General features: G+C 42.1%; 1 protein-coding gene across 2 annotated transcripts in view; it reads right to left on the reverse strand.

The window, feature by feature from the left end:
• The window catches only part of RLIG1 (RNA 5'-phosphate and 3'-OH ligase 1), a 204,438-nt gene that overhangs the window by 51,518 nt on the left and 130,273 nt on the right, over positions 1 to 22,647 (reverse strand). The window contains exon 7 of one of the 2 annotated variants that reach the window (XM_069229620.1): positions 6,764 to 6,977. In XM_069229620.1, the coding sequence (XP_069085721.1) occupies positions 6,786 to 6,977 (192 nt within the window). In that variant the 3' untranslated portion in view covers positions 6,764 to 6,785. Of the gene's footprint in view, positions 1 to 5,300; positions 6,978 to 22,647 lie in introns of those variants that run through there. The other variant, XM_069229619.1, reaches the window with a different exon arrangement.

Consider the following 22,647-nt stretch of genomic DNA (forward strand, 5'->3'; position numbering starts at 1 on the left):
CACAGATGTGTGTGTATATATATATATATATATATATATATATATATATATATATAAAAATTTAAAAACCAAAGGTTATAGGAACGTTACAGTTAGGTTCAGATTTCACATGCACAAAACCATAGAAATTCAGCTGTTATTACAAGTAACTAACTCGAGACCTAAGGTAACTATAACTTGCGTCCCCGACATGCACAGTTTTCTCATCAATAATTTTACTGCAAATGTTACAGTGATATTATTAATGAGTTTGTATAGGATGTCAAGAGTGATGTAATATCTGGGGTAATTAGCAGTGCATGGCAAAGTGCGAGTTACAGTTACCTTAGAGCACAAGTTATCACTTTAGAACACACCACCATTCCTAAAATGTGTATGGTACCATCAACTAATGATTTATATTGTAACTAAAATTTGATATCACCCTTAATACGTTCTCCATTTTGTGACCCTCAGAACTTGCCATTCACTACAAAGTACTTCAGTGGGGTGCTATCAAGTAGATTGGTCTCAAGATGGCTGCCATCGCTTTCTGGTTGACGTGCTGACAGCGAATCAGATCTCCCCATGAAATCTGTGCTTAGGCTCAGCCCAGATATACAAATGTATTTTCCTTTGATTTATCGAAAACTACTGAGCAGATTTACATTGAAGAACACGAAGAGTGCTTTCTAGACCAAATGCTACCTTTCTACCAAATTTGGTTTAATTCCATCAAGTGGTTCAGGCTGTAGTCATGTATAAAATCTCTATGGGAATTAACACAGGAAACACACTTCTTTCACCCCTCTGCTTTTTCTTGGGCCCTGCTTGACAGATCGCAATGAAACTTTCCATGCGCAAGAAGACCCAAGAAGACACTCTTTAAAAAAAACAAAATTTCATGAAGATTCGTCAAACATTGCCAACGATATAGAGAAGTGAAAAAACACTTTCCCTATGGTAACTAGGTCCTAACTATAAATACATACTGGCGACTGCCAGTAGGTGTAAAAAAAAAAAATTAAAAAATGATTTTATATGTATTCACTGAAAAAAAGACAGGTTATAGTTACATTAGAGGCAGGAATTGTAATTTTACTCGACATTAAAAGAACCTTAAATATTCACTGAAAAATACAAAGATTAAAGTACTGCTATAGTTAGTTGAAGTTTAGTGACAATGTAATGTTTTAAACTAAAAAAAAAAGTAAGTATAACTTGTCCCCTAAAGTAACCATAACTCACACTTTCAAAATGCATAGTCTTGTCATCAATGATGTCAATGCCTGGCGCAGATGCCAGTTATAGTGGAAACTGGCATGTTTTCTTCTCAATTGTGTGCCCAACTGGGTCCCCTAAAGCTTGATTTTTTACTGGGGCTGAGGGGGGTTGGGGCGGGGGCGCCCCACAGCCCCAACCAGCCACCCTGATGTGAGCTGGGCACCTTTTAAATATTAGGTGGGTGCCCTGGTGCTCACCCAGTGCACCCACAATCCAGTGCACGCTGGGGACCATGGGGAGGGAGCCCTTGCAGACTCCATACAGGGAACTGGTGGGAGCCAGCACTTTTTCTCTGCGCCTGCCTGAGAAGGAGCAGCATTTTTTAACTGATCCCGCCAGGCAAGAGCAAAGTTAAGTTCCCTGTCTGGGAGAGTAAAGGCAGGAGTATGCCTACACTCTCACTGGCAGGAAACCATTGTCCTGGGGGTTGGTCACTCCACGGCACTGTATATTATGGGGCCGCAGGGGATGGGGTCCCCCGGGCTGATACTGGCTTGGGGAGTGGGGCAGGCAGCCCCCTCCTCTTTTAAAATAAATTTGACACTGGAATCTAGGATCCCCTAGGTGGTAGCAGGGAGGCTGGGTGAGAGATAAGTGGGAGACAGGGTGGGTGAGAAGTGGCTGGGAGGGAGGGCGGATAGAAGCAGGGAGGGCGGGTGTAAGCAGGGAGAGTGGGTCTGTGCACTGAGCGAAGGGAGGGTGGGAGGACAGATGGGAGCTGGAAGGCTGGGAGCTTTCAGTGGGAAGAGGGTGGGTGGTTAGCAGGGAAGGATAGGGTGGGTGGGAGCTGGGAGGGTAGGTGGGTGGGAGCAGGCAGCAGCTCTGGCGGAAGATTAACACAAGCAAGAAAACATGGGGACAAGCAAACAATCAATACAGAGGGCGCAGAAAGACGCACACAGGCAAGGGACAGCAGCACAGAGTGTGGTGGAGGGGTGGCAGAGAAAAGCATGCAAGGGAGAGGAGACAGCTGCAAAACATGCACTCTCATGGAGTGCTCAATCAAAATGAAAAAGTAGTGCCTGAAAAAATAATCAGCAGGACAAAAAGGAGGAGGCTGAGCTCTAGGGAAGGGACACAAACAAGAAGAGAAATGAAATCCTTTCACAAACTAGGAAATATAAAAAAAAAATAAAAAAAAAATCAAGCAAATGAGAGGGACAATAAAACTAACCAATGGTAAGCATTGGGAGGGCTTCAAGCTCACTTCACGTTGGCAAGCAGTGTTTTTGTAAACTAAGCAGCTTCTGCTGTTTCCTAGGAAAGACCTAAAAATGGACACAGCTAAGATTTACAGGTTGGAGTGCAGACATGCTTGGCTCACTTCAGGCTCTCCGTGCCCCAGAGGCAGAGTGCTGTAAACAGCCCTTTGTGGTGGCAATGCCTACATCTCTTCAAAGTTTGTGTTTTTCAGTGCTTGGCATAGCATAATGAAGATCTTCTGCACAAGGGCTGATAGTGCTTTACAGCAGGGTTACTAACATGAGAAAAGCATGTGGAAAAAACATGTATATTATACACAACATGTTTAATATTTCAGGTGCAAAAAACACTTAACAGTGTATTGTTCTAGGTGATCCACATAATCAAATAAGTTCTTTAAAGACAGTGAAGTTTGAAGCATCTCTTCTCAGGACTGTGTGGAAGATATTTCTGCCATCACCCTCTTGGGACCACTCTGCTGTTTCTTCCTTGTGCTATGCGCTCACTACACCCTCCTCCTCAGTAGTACTAATTTCCCCACCCTAAGAGGCATTCCTGCTGTTGCTTCTCCTCAAGGCATCTTCCTGGCTCCATTCTCCCCTTCATCCAGTCCATATTTTCTATCCAGCAGCCCACAGCATTCTGGGTTTTATGTTTCTCGTATCCCTGCCTATAAACTGTGGTTCGTCAAAAAAGGTTGCCGATTGTCTCACATACAACATAGAATTCTTGGGAATTATGACAACCTTCGCTGCTTACACAGTTGTCACTCCATTTCCCTCAAAGTACTCTTTCCGCTGCAATACTCCCTTGCCTCACCAAACTCCACCATCTCTGGAGTTTTAAAAACCTGAGCTGCTTCCTGAATCATCAGCTCCTGCTCACTAGAGTGCAGTACCATGTGGGGTTGGCAGTGCAGGAAAAAGATGGCAGGCAGTGCAAGAACTGCTCACCGAGCTTCCAGGAGAAGAGCCAGCACCGACATGTTTTTACAGTCTTCACTACCTCTGGAATATTGTTTGAAAGTTGTTTTGTGATTCTCTACTGTGGATAACCCTGTAAAAGAGATTTTTCTTTTTGGTGTGATACACAGGCAGTAGAGAAACTTATACTCCTCTCCTGCCTGCTGGACACATTCCTGTAATTCAGTCCAGTGACAGCACTTGAAACATTTTGCAGTGACTTTTGTGGAAAGCACAGGCTGTTTTTTTTTTTGTTTTTTTTTAAACAAAAGTGCTGCTTTTGAGATTTTATTAGTGTTCAACAAAATCCCACGGACGTGGCGGAGGTGGTGTCCAAAAACTTCTCTCTGCGAATCAAATATATTTATACAGCAGGTGAAAGAGTGGCTGCTCCTACTGATAATGATTACTATAAATGTGTACATGGTGGTTGAATACAAGTGAACAGTTCAGTATTCCTTAGCATGAAATCCTCCAAGTTTAACTGAAACAAAGAATTTAACAATACAAAAGACAAAATGCAGCGCTTGATAAGTTTATTGGCGATTTTTTGCAAACCAGTATCCCGTTGCCTCTAGATTAGAACTGGGCTTCATCTGCTTAGCGCAAAGCACCACAATAATTGTTGTATCATATTCAAATTGCATATCTGTAATTTTTCAAATAGCATTATACTCAACTGAGCCATGGACTTCATTTTAATGAGATTCTAACTATTTACTGTGTTTAAAATTAGATTTAACATTGTAGTATATTGGTGGAACTACCTTCAATGGGTCTCCCCATCACACACACACAACATACATACACCTCTGCTTTCCTTTTCTACTCCACAATATTTTGCCTCACTGGTGTATTCCAATGCTGTCCACTTCCAAACAACCACCTAAATAGATGCCCACTGTATTATTTAACTAACAGTAATATCAACCACTTTTATAGTGCATGACACAAATAAAAACATCCTTAATAGTGTAAATGAACCACTGTTTGAAAGGAGTTTCACAACATTTTGCATCCAAGACCATTATTCCTACATGTCTCGGGTTCTTAAAGTAAAGGTTTTAGACACAAATCCAGCCATCTACAGAAATACAGTACACATAATCTATCAAAGTTATGCACTTAATACTTCACAGCCCAAAGTTTCTCAATGAATCAGCCTTAAATCACCACAATCCTACCACAAAGCGCTCCAGCATTACTCTTTCCATCAAGTCAGGATTTCAAATCCCATTAAATGATCTTACAAAAAGTTAATTCACTCATAACTACCACTGTCAGGTAGAACCAAAACGGTCAAGATGTAGGACGCTATGCTGAAGGAGAATTTTAATAATGGCAAGGAAATTTGTGGTCAATATGGACGCCATCTACCAGGAATAACCAAAGAAACTTTTTTGATTTGTTGGGACAAATTTAAAATGCAGCTGTGGATCAGTACCACAGAAGAAAGTATGAAAAAACCTAAAGTTAGAATAGCTTAGGCAAGTGTGCCATTTATCTACAAAACCAGAGCAGCTGGTAAAATGTTTAAGTATTCAGACTTCCAGAGTGAGAAGGGTTAGGAACAACTTGTGAAACACTGCTAAAAAGGCTTTTCTCCAACCTCTCAAAGTTAAATCTCCAAAAACTCTTTGAAGTACAGAAGCTAGAAACAGACAACTAGATAATAAATTAGGCATCAGATACTTAACTGTTTTCAAAGGTGCAATGCAACCACTAACTAATAATGGTCAAAGAAACAACCTTCCTAAATAATACGCTTAGATAGGGAGCAAAGTGGCCTGAGATGTGTAAAAAAAGCTTTTAAAAAATCCTTTTCGGTCATGTACACCCATACAAATGAAATGCATTGTAAATACTGCTGAAAAAAGTTGACATTTTATTAGGATTATTGCAGATACCCAAATTCAATCATGATGAAGTCTGGGATGTAACCAGTACAAAAATTTCAAAATCATATATTCTTCGTTGCACAGACTAGGCTATCTTACAATCTATGATAAACGCTGGTCTAACATCCATATTACCATGTTCCCACATAACCCTGAACTCTAATGTGGTGCATTATTGAGCTTTATTTCACCTTTTTTAATGTCCTACTGAGGGTGCAATCAACTCAATACTGCAACAACAGAGTGGGGGGAGAAATGCAATGTGTGGTAATCTTGCTCAATGTGAAATCGCCATGACAAACAAAATATGTCTCTGCCAACCTTATTCAATAAGGTGACTCAATCTAGAGTGGATTTCAATGACCTAGCTTTCTCAAGTTCTTCCAACATATAAAGATATGGCTTGGAGGAACAAGGAAGTTTGGTCGTAGCTTATATCTCCCCTCTGACAGATAATATTGTAGTTCCTTATACACGTACATCCTGATTTGATCAAAAAAGTTTTATTAACGTTAACAGCCTCCATCACCAGACCAGGTGCATCAAAGACCTAGATTTTCGGGCAGTGCATAGCAACACTAATTCTACCATAATGGTAACATCTGCAATGCCATTGCCAAAACTTAACTAAAAGAAATACAAAAAAAAGGTAACAAGGTAAATGTTTGTATAGCATGCTCTGTAATCTGACTGCCAGGATTCCACAAACAGTTGTCACGTTCTTTTAAGATTAAAATGGACCCTCATGTCTTGGGGTAAAGCACCATAATACGTGTTTTATCCTCCTCACGTTGCAGGTCTAAATACTTTTGCACTGCCTTTATATCCAACTGACTTATCTTAAAGGAAGGATTCACTAGCCCCCCTAGTTATTAGACAGACAAGCCTTAGGATGCACTCCTAAGATCCTATGAAGGTAGCCATTTACTAATGTTACATAAACACTGTACTTTAAAACATCACTTTTATACATCTCTGGCAAAAAATGTGAACCTCCCATTCACAAAGGAACAAGACAGTCCTAGAACAAATATTGCACTTTAAAAAAAAATGTGTAACTGGATAGAATGAGGTTCTACTCTGTAGAATGTTAATAAAATGGAATGAAGAAGAAAACAAGATGTTGTCAGTAAATTATACAGCAGGTAAAAGGTCTTTCAGGAACATATTAGGAATGATATGCCTCAAACTACAATCCTTTCATCTCATATTTACACCACTATTTTGAACAGCAAAAAAAACGATCTCTTTCAGCGGCTACGCGAATGTCTGAATGTAGACTTAAACCTAGTCAAATTCCCATGGTGCTTTCATGTTACTGACTTAGCCACAAGGTTCCACCTGTTCAGTCAATAGATTTACATTTTTAGATTTTCGAAATGTGTCAAACCATGTCAAGTTTGAAAAACAGATGGATAACTCTTTGTTGGTACAAACCTTTTAGGTTTCTGTATAGCCATTATATTCCATCCAAAGTAAGGTCTTTGAGCCTTTCGAACCTTTGGCCTACCCTGGAAGAAAGAAAGGTAAACAGAGATTTTGACTGAAAGTCTCCTTCATAATGAGCTAAGTTAACATTCACAAATGCTGGTTGAGAGCTCAACCGGGTATCTGAAATTGGCCACCGCAATCCAAGATGATGTCGATGCAGCTGAAAAAAAAAAAAAAAAAAAAGCAAATAAACTGGATTAGCCAACAGAATTTAGCAACTCATTAACAATCATGTATAGGTCACTATGCATGATTTGAATTCTTTTGTTACAAAATCAGACTTTATATTCATTCTAACAGGGCTGGCAGCCTATCAGCACTACTTGGAACACTCATGCATGGCTAAAATAGTTCTGTTATGGCAGATGACCACCCTACAACAAGGTCTCGCCCATGATCAGCCCCCCCCCCCCACACCCCAATTCATGGAGAGCTAACAAGCAATTTGTACATTCGTTAATTTCTTTAATAAATCAACACAGATTTGTATATCAAGGGCTATCCAAAAGACTAAAAACAAAAACCAGTCCAAGCATCAGAAAAGATCAGCGCAGTAAAGAAAAGTTGCAGACTTAATTGTCTAATTAAGAATCATGTTAACACAAAAAAAGTTATTAACGACACATCACGATTCCAGCTTTCAAAAAGAAACTATGGCATCTTACCATTACTTAAAACTAGCCTGAGATGGAACAGAAACAATACTGTCAATGTTTTTAAAGCAACAACGTTCTTGTGTAGAAAACCTGTCAAATTTCAGTGTAATCCCTCTGTTTTTATTTGGCTAGAGGTAGTCTCAGACGTGGCTTGTGGTCGCAGTTTGCACTTCACAAGAAACCTTACAATTATGTCTTTTAAAGATTTAGATTGTGGTTGGTTTTGGAAGGAACACAGGCCCCTTCTTTTGAAAAGCAACACTCAGACACTTGCTGTGCGTTGTCTCCTGCCTTAGGCGCATTAGAGGGAGAGGTTGTCATGTTTAGAACCACCCTGTTTTTGCATGTTCACCCCCACATTTTTTGACTGATGCTGCTGGTTTTTGACTCAGAGTGCACCACGGCCTGATAACCAAACCTCAGTGCTTTTACTTATACCAAAGTTATGTAAAATTGGATATGCCCACTTGGCAAGGCCTGACTTTTTTATCAGTCCATAGTATATGGTAGCCAGGGTACCTAGGCCATGTAAGGCAGTTGCTGGAATGAGAATTTACCTTAAACAAAAAAAAAAAAAAAACAAGAGACAAGAGGAGTCTGGCAAAACAGGAAAAGGTTTGTTTAATTAAACATTCCGACCGGGAGAGCAGTTACAGAACCGATGTACCATGAGAGGCAGTCTGAGGACTGCCTCATGGTTCATCAAACTGAAGCAAGTTTTATACATTTCTCTAGGTGCAATAAAACAAAAAAATGCAAACAGTTGTCACAGAGTCATTGTTACAAATTTCAGATAGGGAATGCAGGTGGGTCTCAACCTGGCATGGACACAATGTGGGCCAGCGATCTCCGGCCTGAGGGGTGTGTGGTCAAAGTGTGTGCTGTGTGTGCTCTGTCCTGATGAGCTAAGTGTACCTAACTATTTGTGGCATCAAACTTTAGGGTGTTTTGAGAATGCATGTGCCCCTCTGGCCATGTGTGCTTTATTGAAGCTTATCTCTGGAGACCATTGTAGTGTTCTTGCCTATCTGGGAAATCTGATCTTGCAGGATATCTCAGCAATTCAACTCATCTGACTTGTCTTGGGCCCTACGCATGAAAAAGGGCATTTGCTTGACATGGTTTTCTCTAATGATGTTATGTTAAAAACCCAGGACCCATTTCTAATCACTTGGTCCGACCATTTTATGATTCTCTTCACTATTAATCTCTCTTGCCCGCGTCCTCCTTCCAGGTGTACCACAAGGTCATTGGTAGTCTAAACTCAATATTTTCTCTCATGGATACAGACCCTTACTACAACTAGACCTAAACTCAACAAAGACCACAATCTGGCTTATAGCGAGTCCTCGCATTGGATTAATCAATCCTTGGTCCTAGTAATTTCTATAAAAACTCAAACCAGATACACTAAGCCTAAATCAACTCCTTAGTACTCTCACCTCAGGACTTTACGACAACTCTGTAAGAAAGCAGAGAGATTCTCGGGAATGACTACTCAGAAATAGGCAAATCAAAATATAGGGAGATCATCAGAAAATACCACTGTGATATCAAATCTGTAAAGAGAACATATTATGATGGGAAAATAAAAATGGCCCTGAATGCACCTTGGATTGTTAAAACTTAAATCCACCCTCTAACTCTCCAACCCCTGAATCATGATCATCCAGTTGCAATGATATTGCAAGGTCTTTCCAGAAACAAATTGGTGTTATTTACGTTACTTTCCATCCAATTTGAAACTAACCCCATAGTTCACAGTAATGGCCAACTGGTCCGTGACACTGTCCTCAGGACGTTTCCTGACATGACGTTTCAATAAAGTTAAGTCAGGTTCCCCTCAGGATCCTGCCCCTTCGTTTATCCTAGCTGAAGTTTTTGATGAGATCCTACCGACCCTACTTGGCATCTTGAATATTTGCTTAGCCAAAGGAATTCTCCCCACAGCCTTGAAACATGCCATGATAATGGCCTTCCTTGAAGAAACTAATCTTGATCTCCTTCACCCAGGGAATTACAGGTCCATTTCCCTGTTGCCTAGCTTAAGCAAAGTACTGGATAGTCATGTTAATGAAGCACCTCTCAGAATATCTATAGGCTCACAATGTTCTCCATCTCACCCACACTGGGTTGAGACCTAAACATGGGACAGAAACTGCACTCCTGGCAGTGGTCAAGAAAACTAAAATGCTACTGGTTTGAGGAGAATCGGTTGCCATCGTCCTCCTCGATCTCGGTGCAGCATTTTATATAATTAGTCATGACATTCTTATTGAGTGAATCTGCAACGTGGCAGTTGCGGGCCATGTCCTTACCTGGCTCCAATCTTTTCTTAGTAATAGGACCTTGGAGGTTTTTGGGGGGTGCTGGACCTGTGACATTTTTTCATTTAACAGTTGAGTCCCTCAGGACTCCTCATTAAGGGCCATATGTACAAACACATTTTCCCACTGACACAGAATGGGGAAAACCCTTTGCTACATCTGGCCCTAAGTTCTATACTGTTCAATGTATATACGTGTCCTCTGACCAACATCGTTCAGTCATTTCGGATCTCATATGCAGATGATCCGCAATTGGTTTTTGCCATTTCTCATAAGTAGGATCCCTGCTCCATGGTCTTAGGCCCCTGTCTAGAGGCCGTATCCAATTGGATGAACAACTCCGCACTGAAATTGAACAGAGTGAAGATGGAACTAATGATTCTGGGGAAATCCCCGCACCCTCAGTTGAGCCTGCCATGGCCTAGCATCTCAGGCACTCCTCCCTCTCCCAAGGTGGTTATAAAAAGTCTAGGCTTTTGGCTAGACAAAGTATTAACCATGGAAATTCAGGCTAAAAATTAACTGCAACATTGTTATGGCATCCTTAGGACTCTTAGGAAAATTAATCTGCTCCCTCCACTTTCTCAGAGAACCGTAGTCCAGGATATTTGATACAATCTTGCATGGACTACAGGAATTCCTTGTATTGAGGAGCCCCAAAATTGGAAGTAAGGAAATTGCAGGTCGTACAGAATTTGGAGGCATGGTTGCTCCATAACATTCCTAGACAAGAGTCAGCCCAGCAAGCACTCCTGTCCCTCCATTGGCTTCCCGTGGCCCAAAGGGTTACATTTAAATCCACCTGTATAGCGCATAGGGCATTTCTGGACAATGACCCTTCGATTAACCAATCCCAGATTTCTCTGTATACCCCTACCAGAAATCTGCGGTCTACTAATTCTCCACTTGTAGTGGTCCCCTTCATCAAAAAAGTGAAAAGTTGAGGTTGTTCTTTTCCATATAATGTTGCCAAGCTATGGAACTCCTTACCCCCTCCCCTATGGACAACCAACTTGGAACTTCCTTTTCGCAACCTCCTGAAAACATGGTTGTTTGGCTGCTTTCATCATTAATGCCTTGGTCAGCTAGTTGCGTACTTAGCGCTGTCACGCCTGTGGGTAGCCATGCACTCTACAAGTGCAAATGAATGAATGAATGAATCTAAGTTCTACTGTTTGTGTGTTTGGCTGCCAGCTAAGGGTTATGCCACCTGTGAACTGTCAGTCATTAAACTTCAAGGCTGGATCTCAGAGCCTAACAGACCATGTGTCTGTATGCTGGGGTTGACGGAGAGTTCACGATGGGGAAATCTAACTGTGGTGATGCACTGCATGAATCTGGCACATTCTTTCTTTTCCCCTGAGGGGATTGTGAAGAATTGCTGCATTTCACTTTATTTCTTCTCATCAGATGCGTGTTTTTCTTCATCCGGGATCATCTGTAGATCTTCTGATTTAGGTGGGCACTCCTTTAGCCTTCTCAACTTTGAAGAGCAACCACTGGAGTAGAGCATAGAAATATGCTGGGAGTGGCTTTATTGAAAAACAGGTGTGGTTAAACACTAACCAATGAAAACATACTTTCTTTCTGGCATCAAGAGACTCTGCAAATCCGGTCCGCAGATTCGCAAAGGCGCCAAATATTTTCACACTCATGCTATTATTCAAAAGAGAGGCACCTATATAGTTAAAATATTTTTTTAATATTTATCGAACCCGTGAACCTAAATTCACTGATACATTCCGATCACGTGATCGAAACAAAAACCATAGAGTACGGCCAAGTCTATGTTTGCAGTTCTGCAGAAGAACCGAGGGGTCTGAATTTTTTTTATTTTTAAAAACTTTTTTTGATTTTTTTTAAACGAACACATTATATATTTACCTTTATGTTCTGACTGTTTTATTCCTAGCTTTTGTTATATTTTTTTTAACTGCTTTTTCTTCATTAATTTCACATTTTCTCTGATTTCTCCTTATTTTTTCCCTTTTCTTTTGTGACTTCCCCCATTCGCTCTCACTGTTTTCTCCTTGGTTTTCCCATTCTTTTTTGTGTGCCACCTTCTTGCCTTTCCTCATTTTCACTGCTTTCACTTTGGTTTCCTATCCATCTTTTGAGTGCCTTCTCTGTTTTGCCCTTGTCTTAATAGCTTTCTACTTGCCCCCCCCCCCCCATTACTGTCGCCTGTCTTTGCTTTCCCCCTGTTTTCACTGATTTCTCCAAGCTCCCCTCCATTTATTCTGCAGGCATTTTTCTTGCTTTTCCCTCTTTTTTTTACCGATTTATATTTGTTTTTTCCCCCTGTATTTGTGTGCCCTCTCTCCTTGCTTTCACTATCTGTCCAGGCTTTTTCTTTCAATTTTTGTGTACCGTATGTTTCCTTTTCCCTAGTTTTCACTACTTTAATTTTTCCTTTTTGCACATTTTTGAGTTCCTTCTTATTGCTTTTTCTTTGTGCTGTTTAGTTGGTAGCCAGTGGGGGCCGGGGTGCAGGGCATTTAAAAAAACTACAGAAATTCACTGAAAAAAACCCAAAGGTTACATGGACATTATAGTTAGGAAAATACAATTCATGTGACCTTAGAAATTCACTGAAAAAACATAGGTTACATGGATGTTATAGTTAGGAGATAACATTTAAAAAACCCACAAAAGGTTACATGGATCTTATAGTTAGGCTTAAAACATACAAAACCATAGAAATTCTGCAGTTATAGTTACCTCACCTAACTATAAATTATGCCACCCTACGCACTGCTTATGACCTCACATATTACATAACTCATGACATGGTTGGTGAGATCACTGATGACTTCTCAAATAATATCACTGATGACATCACTGATGAATCATCTATATCACCACTCACACACGCACTGACAACCACACACGCACTGACACACCCGATCACACTCCTATAAAATCACTTGCACCGACGGAATCTCACACACCCACTCACATACACAGAACTACTAACACACACACTTACCTTTATAAGCACTCACTCACAGACCCATACAACTACCCACAAAGCCACTAACACATACCCACTTATCTACTCGCAGAAGCACTCAAACACCCATTACCAGACCCATAATACTACTCACACACCCACTTACACACTCCAATACAACCACTCACTGAACCACTCACACACCAATAGAGCCACTCACAAATGCACTAACACACATACACACTTAGACTCATACAAATACTTACACATCCACTCACACACCGACAGAAACTCTAACATCCCCTCACGCACAGATACAGCTACTTACACACCCACTCGACCACTCATACAGGGAGTGCAGAATTATTAGGCAAATGAGTATTTTGACCACATCATCCTCTTTATGCATGTTGTCTTACTCCAAGCTGTATAGGCTCGAAAGCCTACTACCAATTAAGCATATTAGGTGATGTGCATCTCTGTAATGAGAAGGGGTGTGGTCTAATGACATCAACACCCTATATCAGGTGTGCATAATTATTAGGCAACTTCCTTTCCTTTGGCAAAATGGGTCAAAAGAAGGACTTGACAGGCTCAGAAAAGTCAAAAATAGTGAGATATCTTGCAGAGGGATGCAGCACTCTTAAAATTGCAAAGCTTCTGAAGCGTGATCATCGAACAATCAAGCGTTTCATTCAAAATAGTCAACAGGGTCGCAAGAAGCGTGTGGAAAAACCAAGGCGCAAAATAACTGCCCATGAACTGAGAAAAGTCAAGCGTGCAGCTGCCACGATGCCACTTGCCACCAGTTTGGCCATATTTCAGAGCTGCAACATCACTGGAGTGCCCAAAAGCACAAGGTGTGCAATACTCAGAGACATGGCCAAGGTAAGAAAGGCTGAAAGACGACCACCACTGAACAAGACACACAAGCAGAAACGTCAAGACTGGGCCAAGAAATATCTCAAGACTGATTTTTCTAAGGTTTTATGGACTGATGAAATGAGAGCGAGTCTTGATGGGCCAGATGGATGGGCCCGTGGCTGGATTGGTAAAGGGCAGAGAGCTCCAGTCCGACTCAGACGCCAGCAAGGTGGAGGTGGAGTACTGGTTTGGGCTGGTATCATCAAAGATGAGCTTGTGGGGCCTTTTCGGGTTGAGGATGGAGTCAAGCTCAACTCCCAGTCCTACTGCCAGTTCCTGGAAGACACCTTCTTCAAGCAGTGGTACAGGAAGAAGTCTGCATCCTTCAAGAAAAACATGATTTTCATGCAGGACAATGCTCCATCACACGCGTCCAAGTACTCCACAGCGTGGCTGGCAAGAAAGGATATAAAAGAAGGAAATCTAATGACATGGCCTCCTTGTTCACCTGATCTGAACCCCATTGAGAACCTGTGGTCCATCATCAAATGTGAGATTTACAAGGAGGGAAAACAGTACACCTCTCTGATCAGTGTCTGGGAGGCTGTGGTTGCTGCTGCACGCAATGTTGATGGTGAACAGATCAAAACACTGACAGAATCCATGGATGGCAGGCTTTTGAGTGTCCTTGCAAAGAAAGGTGGCTATATTGGTCACTGATTTGTTTTTGTTTTGTTTTTGAATGTCAGAAATGTATATTTGTGAATGTTGAGATGTTATATTGGTTTCACTGGTAATAATAAATAATTGAAATGGGTATATATTTTTTTTTGTTAAGTTGCCTAATAATTATGCACAGTGATAGTCACCTGCACACACAGATATCCCCCTAACATAGCTAAAACTAAAAACAAACTAAAAACTACTTCCAAAAATATTCAGCTTTGATATTAATGAGTTTTTTGGGTTCATTGAGAACATGGTTGTTGTTCAATAATAAAATTAATCCTCAAAAATACAACTTGCCTAATAATTCTGCACTCCCTGTATATACAACTTGCACATCCATTCAAGCATCCTTAAAACACACCCATACAACCAACCACAGCTCTAATGACCCATCCATACGAGAGACACTCTCACACCTAAAAAAAAAAAAAAAATAACCTCATACACTCATTCAGACCTATAGTCACTCGCACACAGTAATACACAGAAGCACTCACAAACCCAGCCTCAAACCCATAGAGCCACTTAGAAATCCACTGAAATGGTGATACAGTCAAAGAGCCATAGAGAAAATATATGTTACAATAATTAACACTTATTACTCGTAATAAACAAATAGTAATTTTAATGATGCAGTAACATTATTATAAATGTTTAATTCTCAAACGTTTACACAACCCTCACTGGATGATGTCATCAGCGATGTCATCAGTGATGTAATTTGAGATGCCTTCAGTAATGTCACTGACCATGTCATGAGTGATTTAACATGTGAGATCATAAGCAGTGCATTGCGGGGAGAGTAAGCTGTAGTTGGGTGAGGTAACTATAACTGCTGAATTTCTATGGTTTTGTGCTTTTCAAATGTTAGTCTCACTATAATGTCCCTGTAACCTTTCGTTTTTCCAGTAATTAATAAAAAAATATGAATAAATCAATAATAAACACTACTCTCAGCAAATAGTGACCAAGGCTATATGGTAGCCAAAACACGTTCAGCTTCTTGTTGGTGAGAAACAGTTTTGCACTTATTGGGAGTGTGGCAGTACCCTTTTCATATTTGTAGGAAGGATTGCGTATTGTTAATACAGAGAAGGGTGAACCTTGGATAGGCTGAGCACCGCCTCCAGTTATGTGCTTTTGGGCATTTTGGCACTTTGGGGCTGTAAATCCAATCCAGTTCGACAAAGCCCCCTCATATACTTGATGTGAAATGGGCGTTGAGGATCATGTACTGAGTGCCATAGTTATTGCAACAAGCATGCCTGGAGAGTAATCAGATTTAGTAGGAGGAGGCACACTTTGACATAAGCATAATATAATTTTGGTGTTCCCAAAGTACAGAACATAGTGGATGATCAAGAGAAGAGTTAGCATCAAATCTGTTTAGCTGTGTACTTGAAAACACAACAAGTAACAGGACAAATGAATCCAAGGCAATCCCAAGCATTAAAGCAGCTGTTCTTTAAACATGAGAAACTATCCTGTAATGAACTCTCAAAATGGTGGCAAAGCACCTCCCTATAATGCTATATCAAAGTGGGTGGGGTACCAGAGAACTCAGAATAATGATTACACTTAGTAGTGAGAACTGTAACCTACAAACGCTGAGAGAATGGGCCAAGTGCAATACACAAGTGTCCATAAAGATAATCGAGCTATTCGTGGAATATGTAAGTAGGGACAAGGGTGAGCTTTTGAACAAATTAAGGCACTCAATGATGAGATTGATAAACAAGGGGACAGTGACATTTTAAAATGGGAATAAAAGAGGCTGAACAAATTTTAACATCAAAATGGAAACAAAATCTCAAAATATTCAAGGGGTAGGAGAGACTATTAACAGGGACAAATATACTTATCAGGCATAAAATCTAACATTGACAGAGTATATTAAAATACAAATCACACAACTGATCTGAGCTTGGATATAAGCTCAGAAGTGGTAAGTTAAAGAGTCACTAACAAGTATCTATGTATTACAGATGGCAGTATGGTTTATCAGGGACCAAGGATAGGCCAAATAAAATATAAAGGTGGAGGAGATGCAACAGAAGGGGTGGAAGGAACAATAAAATAAAATGGAGGAGAATGCAGCAAAGAGAAGAAGGAACAACAAACAGCAGCGATGAAAAAAAATGGAAATTAGCTTGACTAATAGTCCAAGGAACAAGATCTGTAGTTCTGCTACAGATAATTGTTCGTTAAACTGGCCTGAAACCTCATTAAACTATTTGCAGACAAGACTAGGTATATCGGAGTTTATAATGTCCTAAAATTGTTTTATTTATTTTTTAGGTGAAAAAAGACAAAGGTATGAACACACAACCCCCACCTACCTGTACGAGATTTGTAAATCTCCAAATAGGTGAGATTTATTGGGCACTTGTAGGAAGCTGGCCTGGCTTATGGTGGGTACCCTGTGGTAGGTACTTACACCCTTTGCCAGGTCCAGTTATCCCTTATTAGTAGAATAGAGGTGTTTCTAGCAGCTTAGGCTGCATATGATAGAAGTGGTATAGTAGGAGCTTGCATGTCTCCTAGTTCAGCCTAAGCTGCTTTGCCAGCAGCTTAGGCTGAACTAGGAGACATGCAAAGCTCCTACTATACCACTTCTATCATATGCACAATATCATAAGAAAACACAATACTCAGAGTTACTAAAAATAAAGGTACTTTATTTTTATGACAATATGCCACAAGTATCTCAGTGAGTACCCGCAGTAAGAAGGTAAGTAATATACACAAGTTATATGTACACAAACCCAAAACAGGTAAGTAAGAGTCAGAAAAGCAATGCAAACAGTGTAGAATTACAATAGGTTGCAATAGGTGAACATAGGTCTAGGGACAACACAAACCATATACTCCAAAAGTGGAAGGCGAATCACGAATGGACCCGAGACCTATGGGAGCTTGTAGAGGGTCGCTGGGACTATAAGAAAACAGTCAGGGTGTCCAAGATACCCCACACCAAGACCCTGAAACGTAGGAGTAAAGCACACCTACTACCCCCAAAAGGACACAATAGTTGTGATAGGGGGATTCTGCAAGAACAACAAACACCAGCAAAGCACTGAAGACGGATTCCTGGACCTGAGGACCTGCAAGGCAAGGGGACCAAGTCCAAGAGTCGCAATAGTGTCCTGGGGGGGTAAGAGCCCAGGAAACCCCGGATGAAGGTGCAAGGAGGCTGCCTCCGGATGAAAGAGGCAACTAAGAGGACTAGGAACTTCTCCTTTGGATGGAAGATGTCCCACGTCGCGATGAAGGTTGCAGCAGTGTTCCCACGCAAAAATACCGCAAACAAGCCTTGCCAGCTGCAAGGGTCACGGTAGAGGTTTTTGGGTGCTGCTGGGGACCAGGAAGGACCAGGATGTCGTCCCTTGGAGGAGGAGGTGGCAGAGGGGGTGCTAAGCAACTCAGAGAGCCCCCACAGAAGCAGGCAGCACCTGAAGAAGTACCCGCACAGGCAAGATTTGTGAACCGGAGCTGGCTCAAAGTCACAAAGGAGGGTCCCACGACATCGGAGGCCAACTCAGAGGGTTGAGCACTGCAGGACGGAGTGCTGGGGACCCAGGCTAGGCTGTGCATAAAGGAAATCCTGGAGAAGTGCACAGGAGCCAGAGCAGCTGCAAATAACACAGTACACAGGTCTGCAGTCTATCGTGGGGAGGCAAGGACTTACCTCCACCAAACTTGGACTGAAGGATCACTGGACTGTGGGAGTCACTTGGAGGAGTTCCTGTGTTCCAGGGACCACGCTCGTCAGCCTGAGAGAGGACCCAGAGGACCGTGATGCAGTCTTTTGGTGCCTGCGTTAGCAGGGGGAAGATTCTGTCGACCCACAGGAGATTTCTTCTTGGCTTCCAGTGCAAGGTGAAGGCAGGTGACCCCCAGAGCACGCAACACCAGGAAACAGTCAAGAAAGCCGGCAGGATGAGGCGATACAATGTTGCTGGTAGTCGTCTTGCTACTTTGTTTCGGTTTTGCAGGCGTCCTGGAGCAATTAGCGGTCGATCCTTGGCAAAAGTCGAAGAGAGAGGTGCAGAGGAACTCTGGTGAGCTCTTGCATTAGTTATCTGAGGAATATACCAGAGGAGAGACCCTAAATAGCCAGAAAAGGAGGTTCGGCTACCAAGAAAGGAGGATTGGCTACCAAGAAAGTTAAGAGCCTATCAGAGGGGGGTCTCTGACGTCACCTGCTGGCACTGGCCACTCGGGGCAGTCCAGTGTGCCCCCAACACCTCTGTTTCCAAGATGGCAGAGGTCTGGGACACACTGGAGGACCTCTGGGCACCTCCCCTGGGAGGTACTGGTCAGGGGAGTGGTCACTCCCCTTTACTTTGTCCAGTTTCACGCCAGAGCAGGGCTGGGGGATCTCTGAACCGGTGTAGACTGGCTTATGCAGAGATGGGCACCATCTGTGCCCATCAAAGCATTTACAGAGGCTGGGGGAGGCTACTCCTCCCCAGTCCTTCACACCTATTTCCAAAGGGAGAGGGTGTAACACCCTCTCTCAGAGGAAATTCTTTGTTCTGCCTTCCTGGGCCAGGGCTGCCTGGACCCCAGGAGGGCAGAAAACTGTCTGAGGGGTTGGCAGCAGCAGCTGCAGTGGAAACCCCAGAAAGGCAGTTTGGCAGCACCCGGGTTCTGCGCTAGAGACCCGGGGGATCATGGAATTGACACCCCAATTCCAGAATGGTATTGGGGTGACAATTCCATGATCTTAGACACGTTACATGGCCATGTTCGGAGTTAACATTGTAACGCTATACATAGGTAGTGTCCTATGTATAGTGCACGCGTGTAATGGTGTCCCCGCAATCACAAAGTCCGGGGAATTTGCCATGAACAACGTGGGGGCACCTTGGCTAGTGCCAGGGTGCCCACACACTAAGTAACTTTGCACCCATCCTTCACCAAGTGAGGGTTAGACATATAGGTGACTTATAAGTTACTTATGTGCAGTGAAAAATGGCTGTGAAATAACGTGGACGTTATTTCACTCAGGCTGCAGTGGCTGGCCTGTGTAAGAATTGTCTGAGCTCCCTATGGGTGGCAAAAGAAATGCTGCAGCCCATAGGGATCTCCTGGAACCCCAATACCCTGGGTACCTATGCACCATATACAAGGGAATTATATGGGTGTACCAGTGTGCCAATGAGAATTGGTAAATTTAGTCAGTAGCCTGCAGTGACAAATTTAGAAAGCAGAGAGGGCATTAACACTGAGGTTCTGGTTAGCAGAGCCTCAGTGATACAGTTAGGCACCACACAGGGAACACATACAGGGCACATACTATGAGCACTGGGGTCCTGCCTAGCAGGATCCCAGTAACACAGGGGCTAAAACATACATATACACATACATACAGTGAAAATGGGGGTAACATGCCAGGCAAGATGGTACTTTCCTACAGCACTTAACTCAACATTGAACAAAACTCTGAGCTATTGCTGACTCTTATGATAAACAACAAGTATTTGAAACATTACATCTAGATGTCAGTCAAGAATCAGGAGGCTCTTTCAGACCTCAACAAAATGTATTTCAAAAGTTACCACATGATGCTATTGATGTATTTTCAGACTGTGTGATTAATGACTTTAAAAATTGAATATCAACTGTGCTAACAAGAGAGCAAGATGAGGTAACGGCAGTAAAGAATATCATAGAGAGATTAAGATTATCTCTCTCTGTAAGAAGCCCTTTCAGAGCGGAATAAGGCAAGCAGGGTTACAGGTACCAATGTGGGTGTTGAGGCCTTGTTCTCCTGATGTCCAGGCCCCATCTTATTATAGATTTTGAGCAACTGGGCCAAGTAACTATTTAGCACTTGACTCTGTGGGTTAGTGTGGTCTGAGCAGTCCAAGGTACCCTTACTGCAGTGATGGGTTAAGAAGGATATGTTCTCCTCTATTGATCACTAAAAGGCATGCTGCCACCACCGTGCTTGTGCTGCTTATCACCTGGTGAAGGCAATAGCTTTCCACCATTATGAGAGTTGCACTTTGGGCACCCCTCTCAGTCCAACAAAACTGCAATCTGAGACATGACTATGTTGGAGCGCACATGCATGTCAGGATTTGCCTATTACAAAAGAAATCAGCATTCGGGTTCCAGACAGCAGTACAGGTGGGCACTCAGGGCAGGGCTGCATGTCCATTACCATGCACAGGACTTTCCTGTCCCAACATGACAAAAATAATTGTGTCATAAAAGCCTCAGATAAGGGTGGCAACATTGTGGTGCAGTCAAAAGACATGTATTTAGAAGAGGCTATTGGATGAGGCATGCATTGAAAAGATATAAGAAACTGAATACTTGACAGTTATAGTGAGTTATCACAAGAAACTCATTATCAGGAGTAAACGAGATTTACTAAGCAATGATGAGCATTCGCTTCTGAAGGCTGAAAATCCTAAGGCACAGGTGTTAGTCTTATTCTTATGAATTGTGGGGACAAGCTATAACCCACTATTTAGTATCGTATCCATTGAAGTTTTACCACCATACTGAAATGCTCTTAGAAATGAGATTTTGTCTACAGGTGAGCATTTACATATTCAAACTGAAGTGAGGGACAGCTATGGCACCTGTCTCACCCCCGGCTTTGCACATCTGCATACGAGCTGGTGGTAGGAACACATGAACCATAGCACAGACATGGACCATTGGTCCTGCCATATTGTATTGTGGCTCAGGTACACAGATGACCGGTTTATTCGTCCGAAGGGCTCCACGTCCACAGCTGAGAAAATTGTGACTACTTAAATCTTTATTTCACTAATAAGGATAGTGAACAATCAAGGTCTTTCTAGATGTACAAATAATGATCAATAACAATAAAATATGTACAAGTATGTAAATAAAATCTAAAGCTGGAAACAGCCTGCTACATGTGGGCAGTTTCCATCCTATTGCTCTAAACAGGGATGTGGAATTCCTATCGCCCGACGCCCGGACATCTTGTTTGGGGTCAAGGGCAACAAGTTTTTATGTTTACTTTGTCCTTGGGACAAGTAGGCCCAACCCCCTGCAGCACAAACCCTTTGGCTGCCTGTTTACAGAGAGTGGAACTCTCTGCAGTTGAGGTAATGTGTTTCCAAATGATAATGCTGTTCGAACTTGTATTTATGGTTCATTATTTGGAAACCTTCATTATTAGGGTGAGTGCTGTAAATAAATGTTTTAAGGTCACACTTCACTACTGACGTTGGTTCCAGTACAAAAAAAACAAAAACGTATATACACATGTTTGAAAAGTTTAGGCTATGAGGCTAAGTATAATGCTCCCAGAATGCTCTCTGATTGGATGCAAATGAAGCATCATTTAGTAAAATGTGTTGATGCATGCTAGTATTTCCCAAAAATATTTCTAATGGAAAATCAGTGTAACCATTTTCAACACGATTATGGGAAGCATGAAAATAAACAAACACTGACAAAGCCAACTGATCTGACATATTTTTATAAGTCTTAGTTCCATCAATGCGTGTCTTGTTTTGACATGGCTTTTGTAACACTTTATTGTTGTGGGAGCTACCAGGCCCTCAACATTGTAACAAACACTGGCAAAACCCCGCCAAAACGTTTTTGAACTCTAAAAGCACACGTTGCCACCAGCGGCATAACAAAGGCCCTGCAGCCGCCCTCCAGGGGGCCCCTTCAGCACAGCACCTGCCCTGCGTGAGTCTGGAGAGGGGGCTCCTCCATGTTCTTTGCAAAGGGGCACCCTCCAGTTTCGTTACGTAACTGATTGCCACTGTAGTTCCTGACACTGAACAAAACTACTTTGTGTGGCAATATGCTCCTTGTGGAAGAGCAGAATGAGATCACTCACAGTAAAGCCAGCTGAAAGAGAGAGAAATAGAAGTTTAATAAAAACAAAATGTCTTTGTTAACACCAGACCTAATTTATGGGACCAAGACCCACATGTAGGTAGCTTTTTGCATGTCGCAAACAGCGACTTTCGCGGTTTGCGACGTGCAAAAAGCACATTGCGATGCACAAACCCAGTTTTGCGATTCAGTAACCTGGTTACCGAATCGCAAAACAGGTTTGCGACTCGCAATTAGTAAGGGGTGTTCCCTTCCTAATTGCGACTCGCAGTGCAATGTAGGATTGTTTTGTGACCGCAAACGCGGGCGCAAACCAATCGCGGTTTGCACCCATTTCAAATGGGTGCTAACACTTTCGCAAAAGGGAAGGGATCCCCATGGGACCCCTTCCCCATTGTGAATGTCACTGTAAACATTTTTTCAGAGCAGGCAGTGGTCCTGCGGACCACTGCCTGC

This window comes from Pleurodeles waltl, chromosome 4_1 (assembly GCF_031143425.1).
Source record: "Pleurodeles waltl isolate 20211129_DDA chromosome 4_1, aPleWal1.hap1.20221129, whole genome shotgun sequence".
NCBI classification, from domain to species: Eukaryota; Metazoa; Chordata; class Amphibia; order Caudata; family Salamandridae; genus Pleurodeles; species Pleurodeles waltl.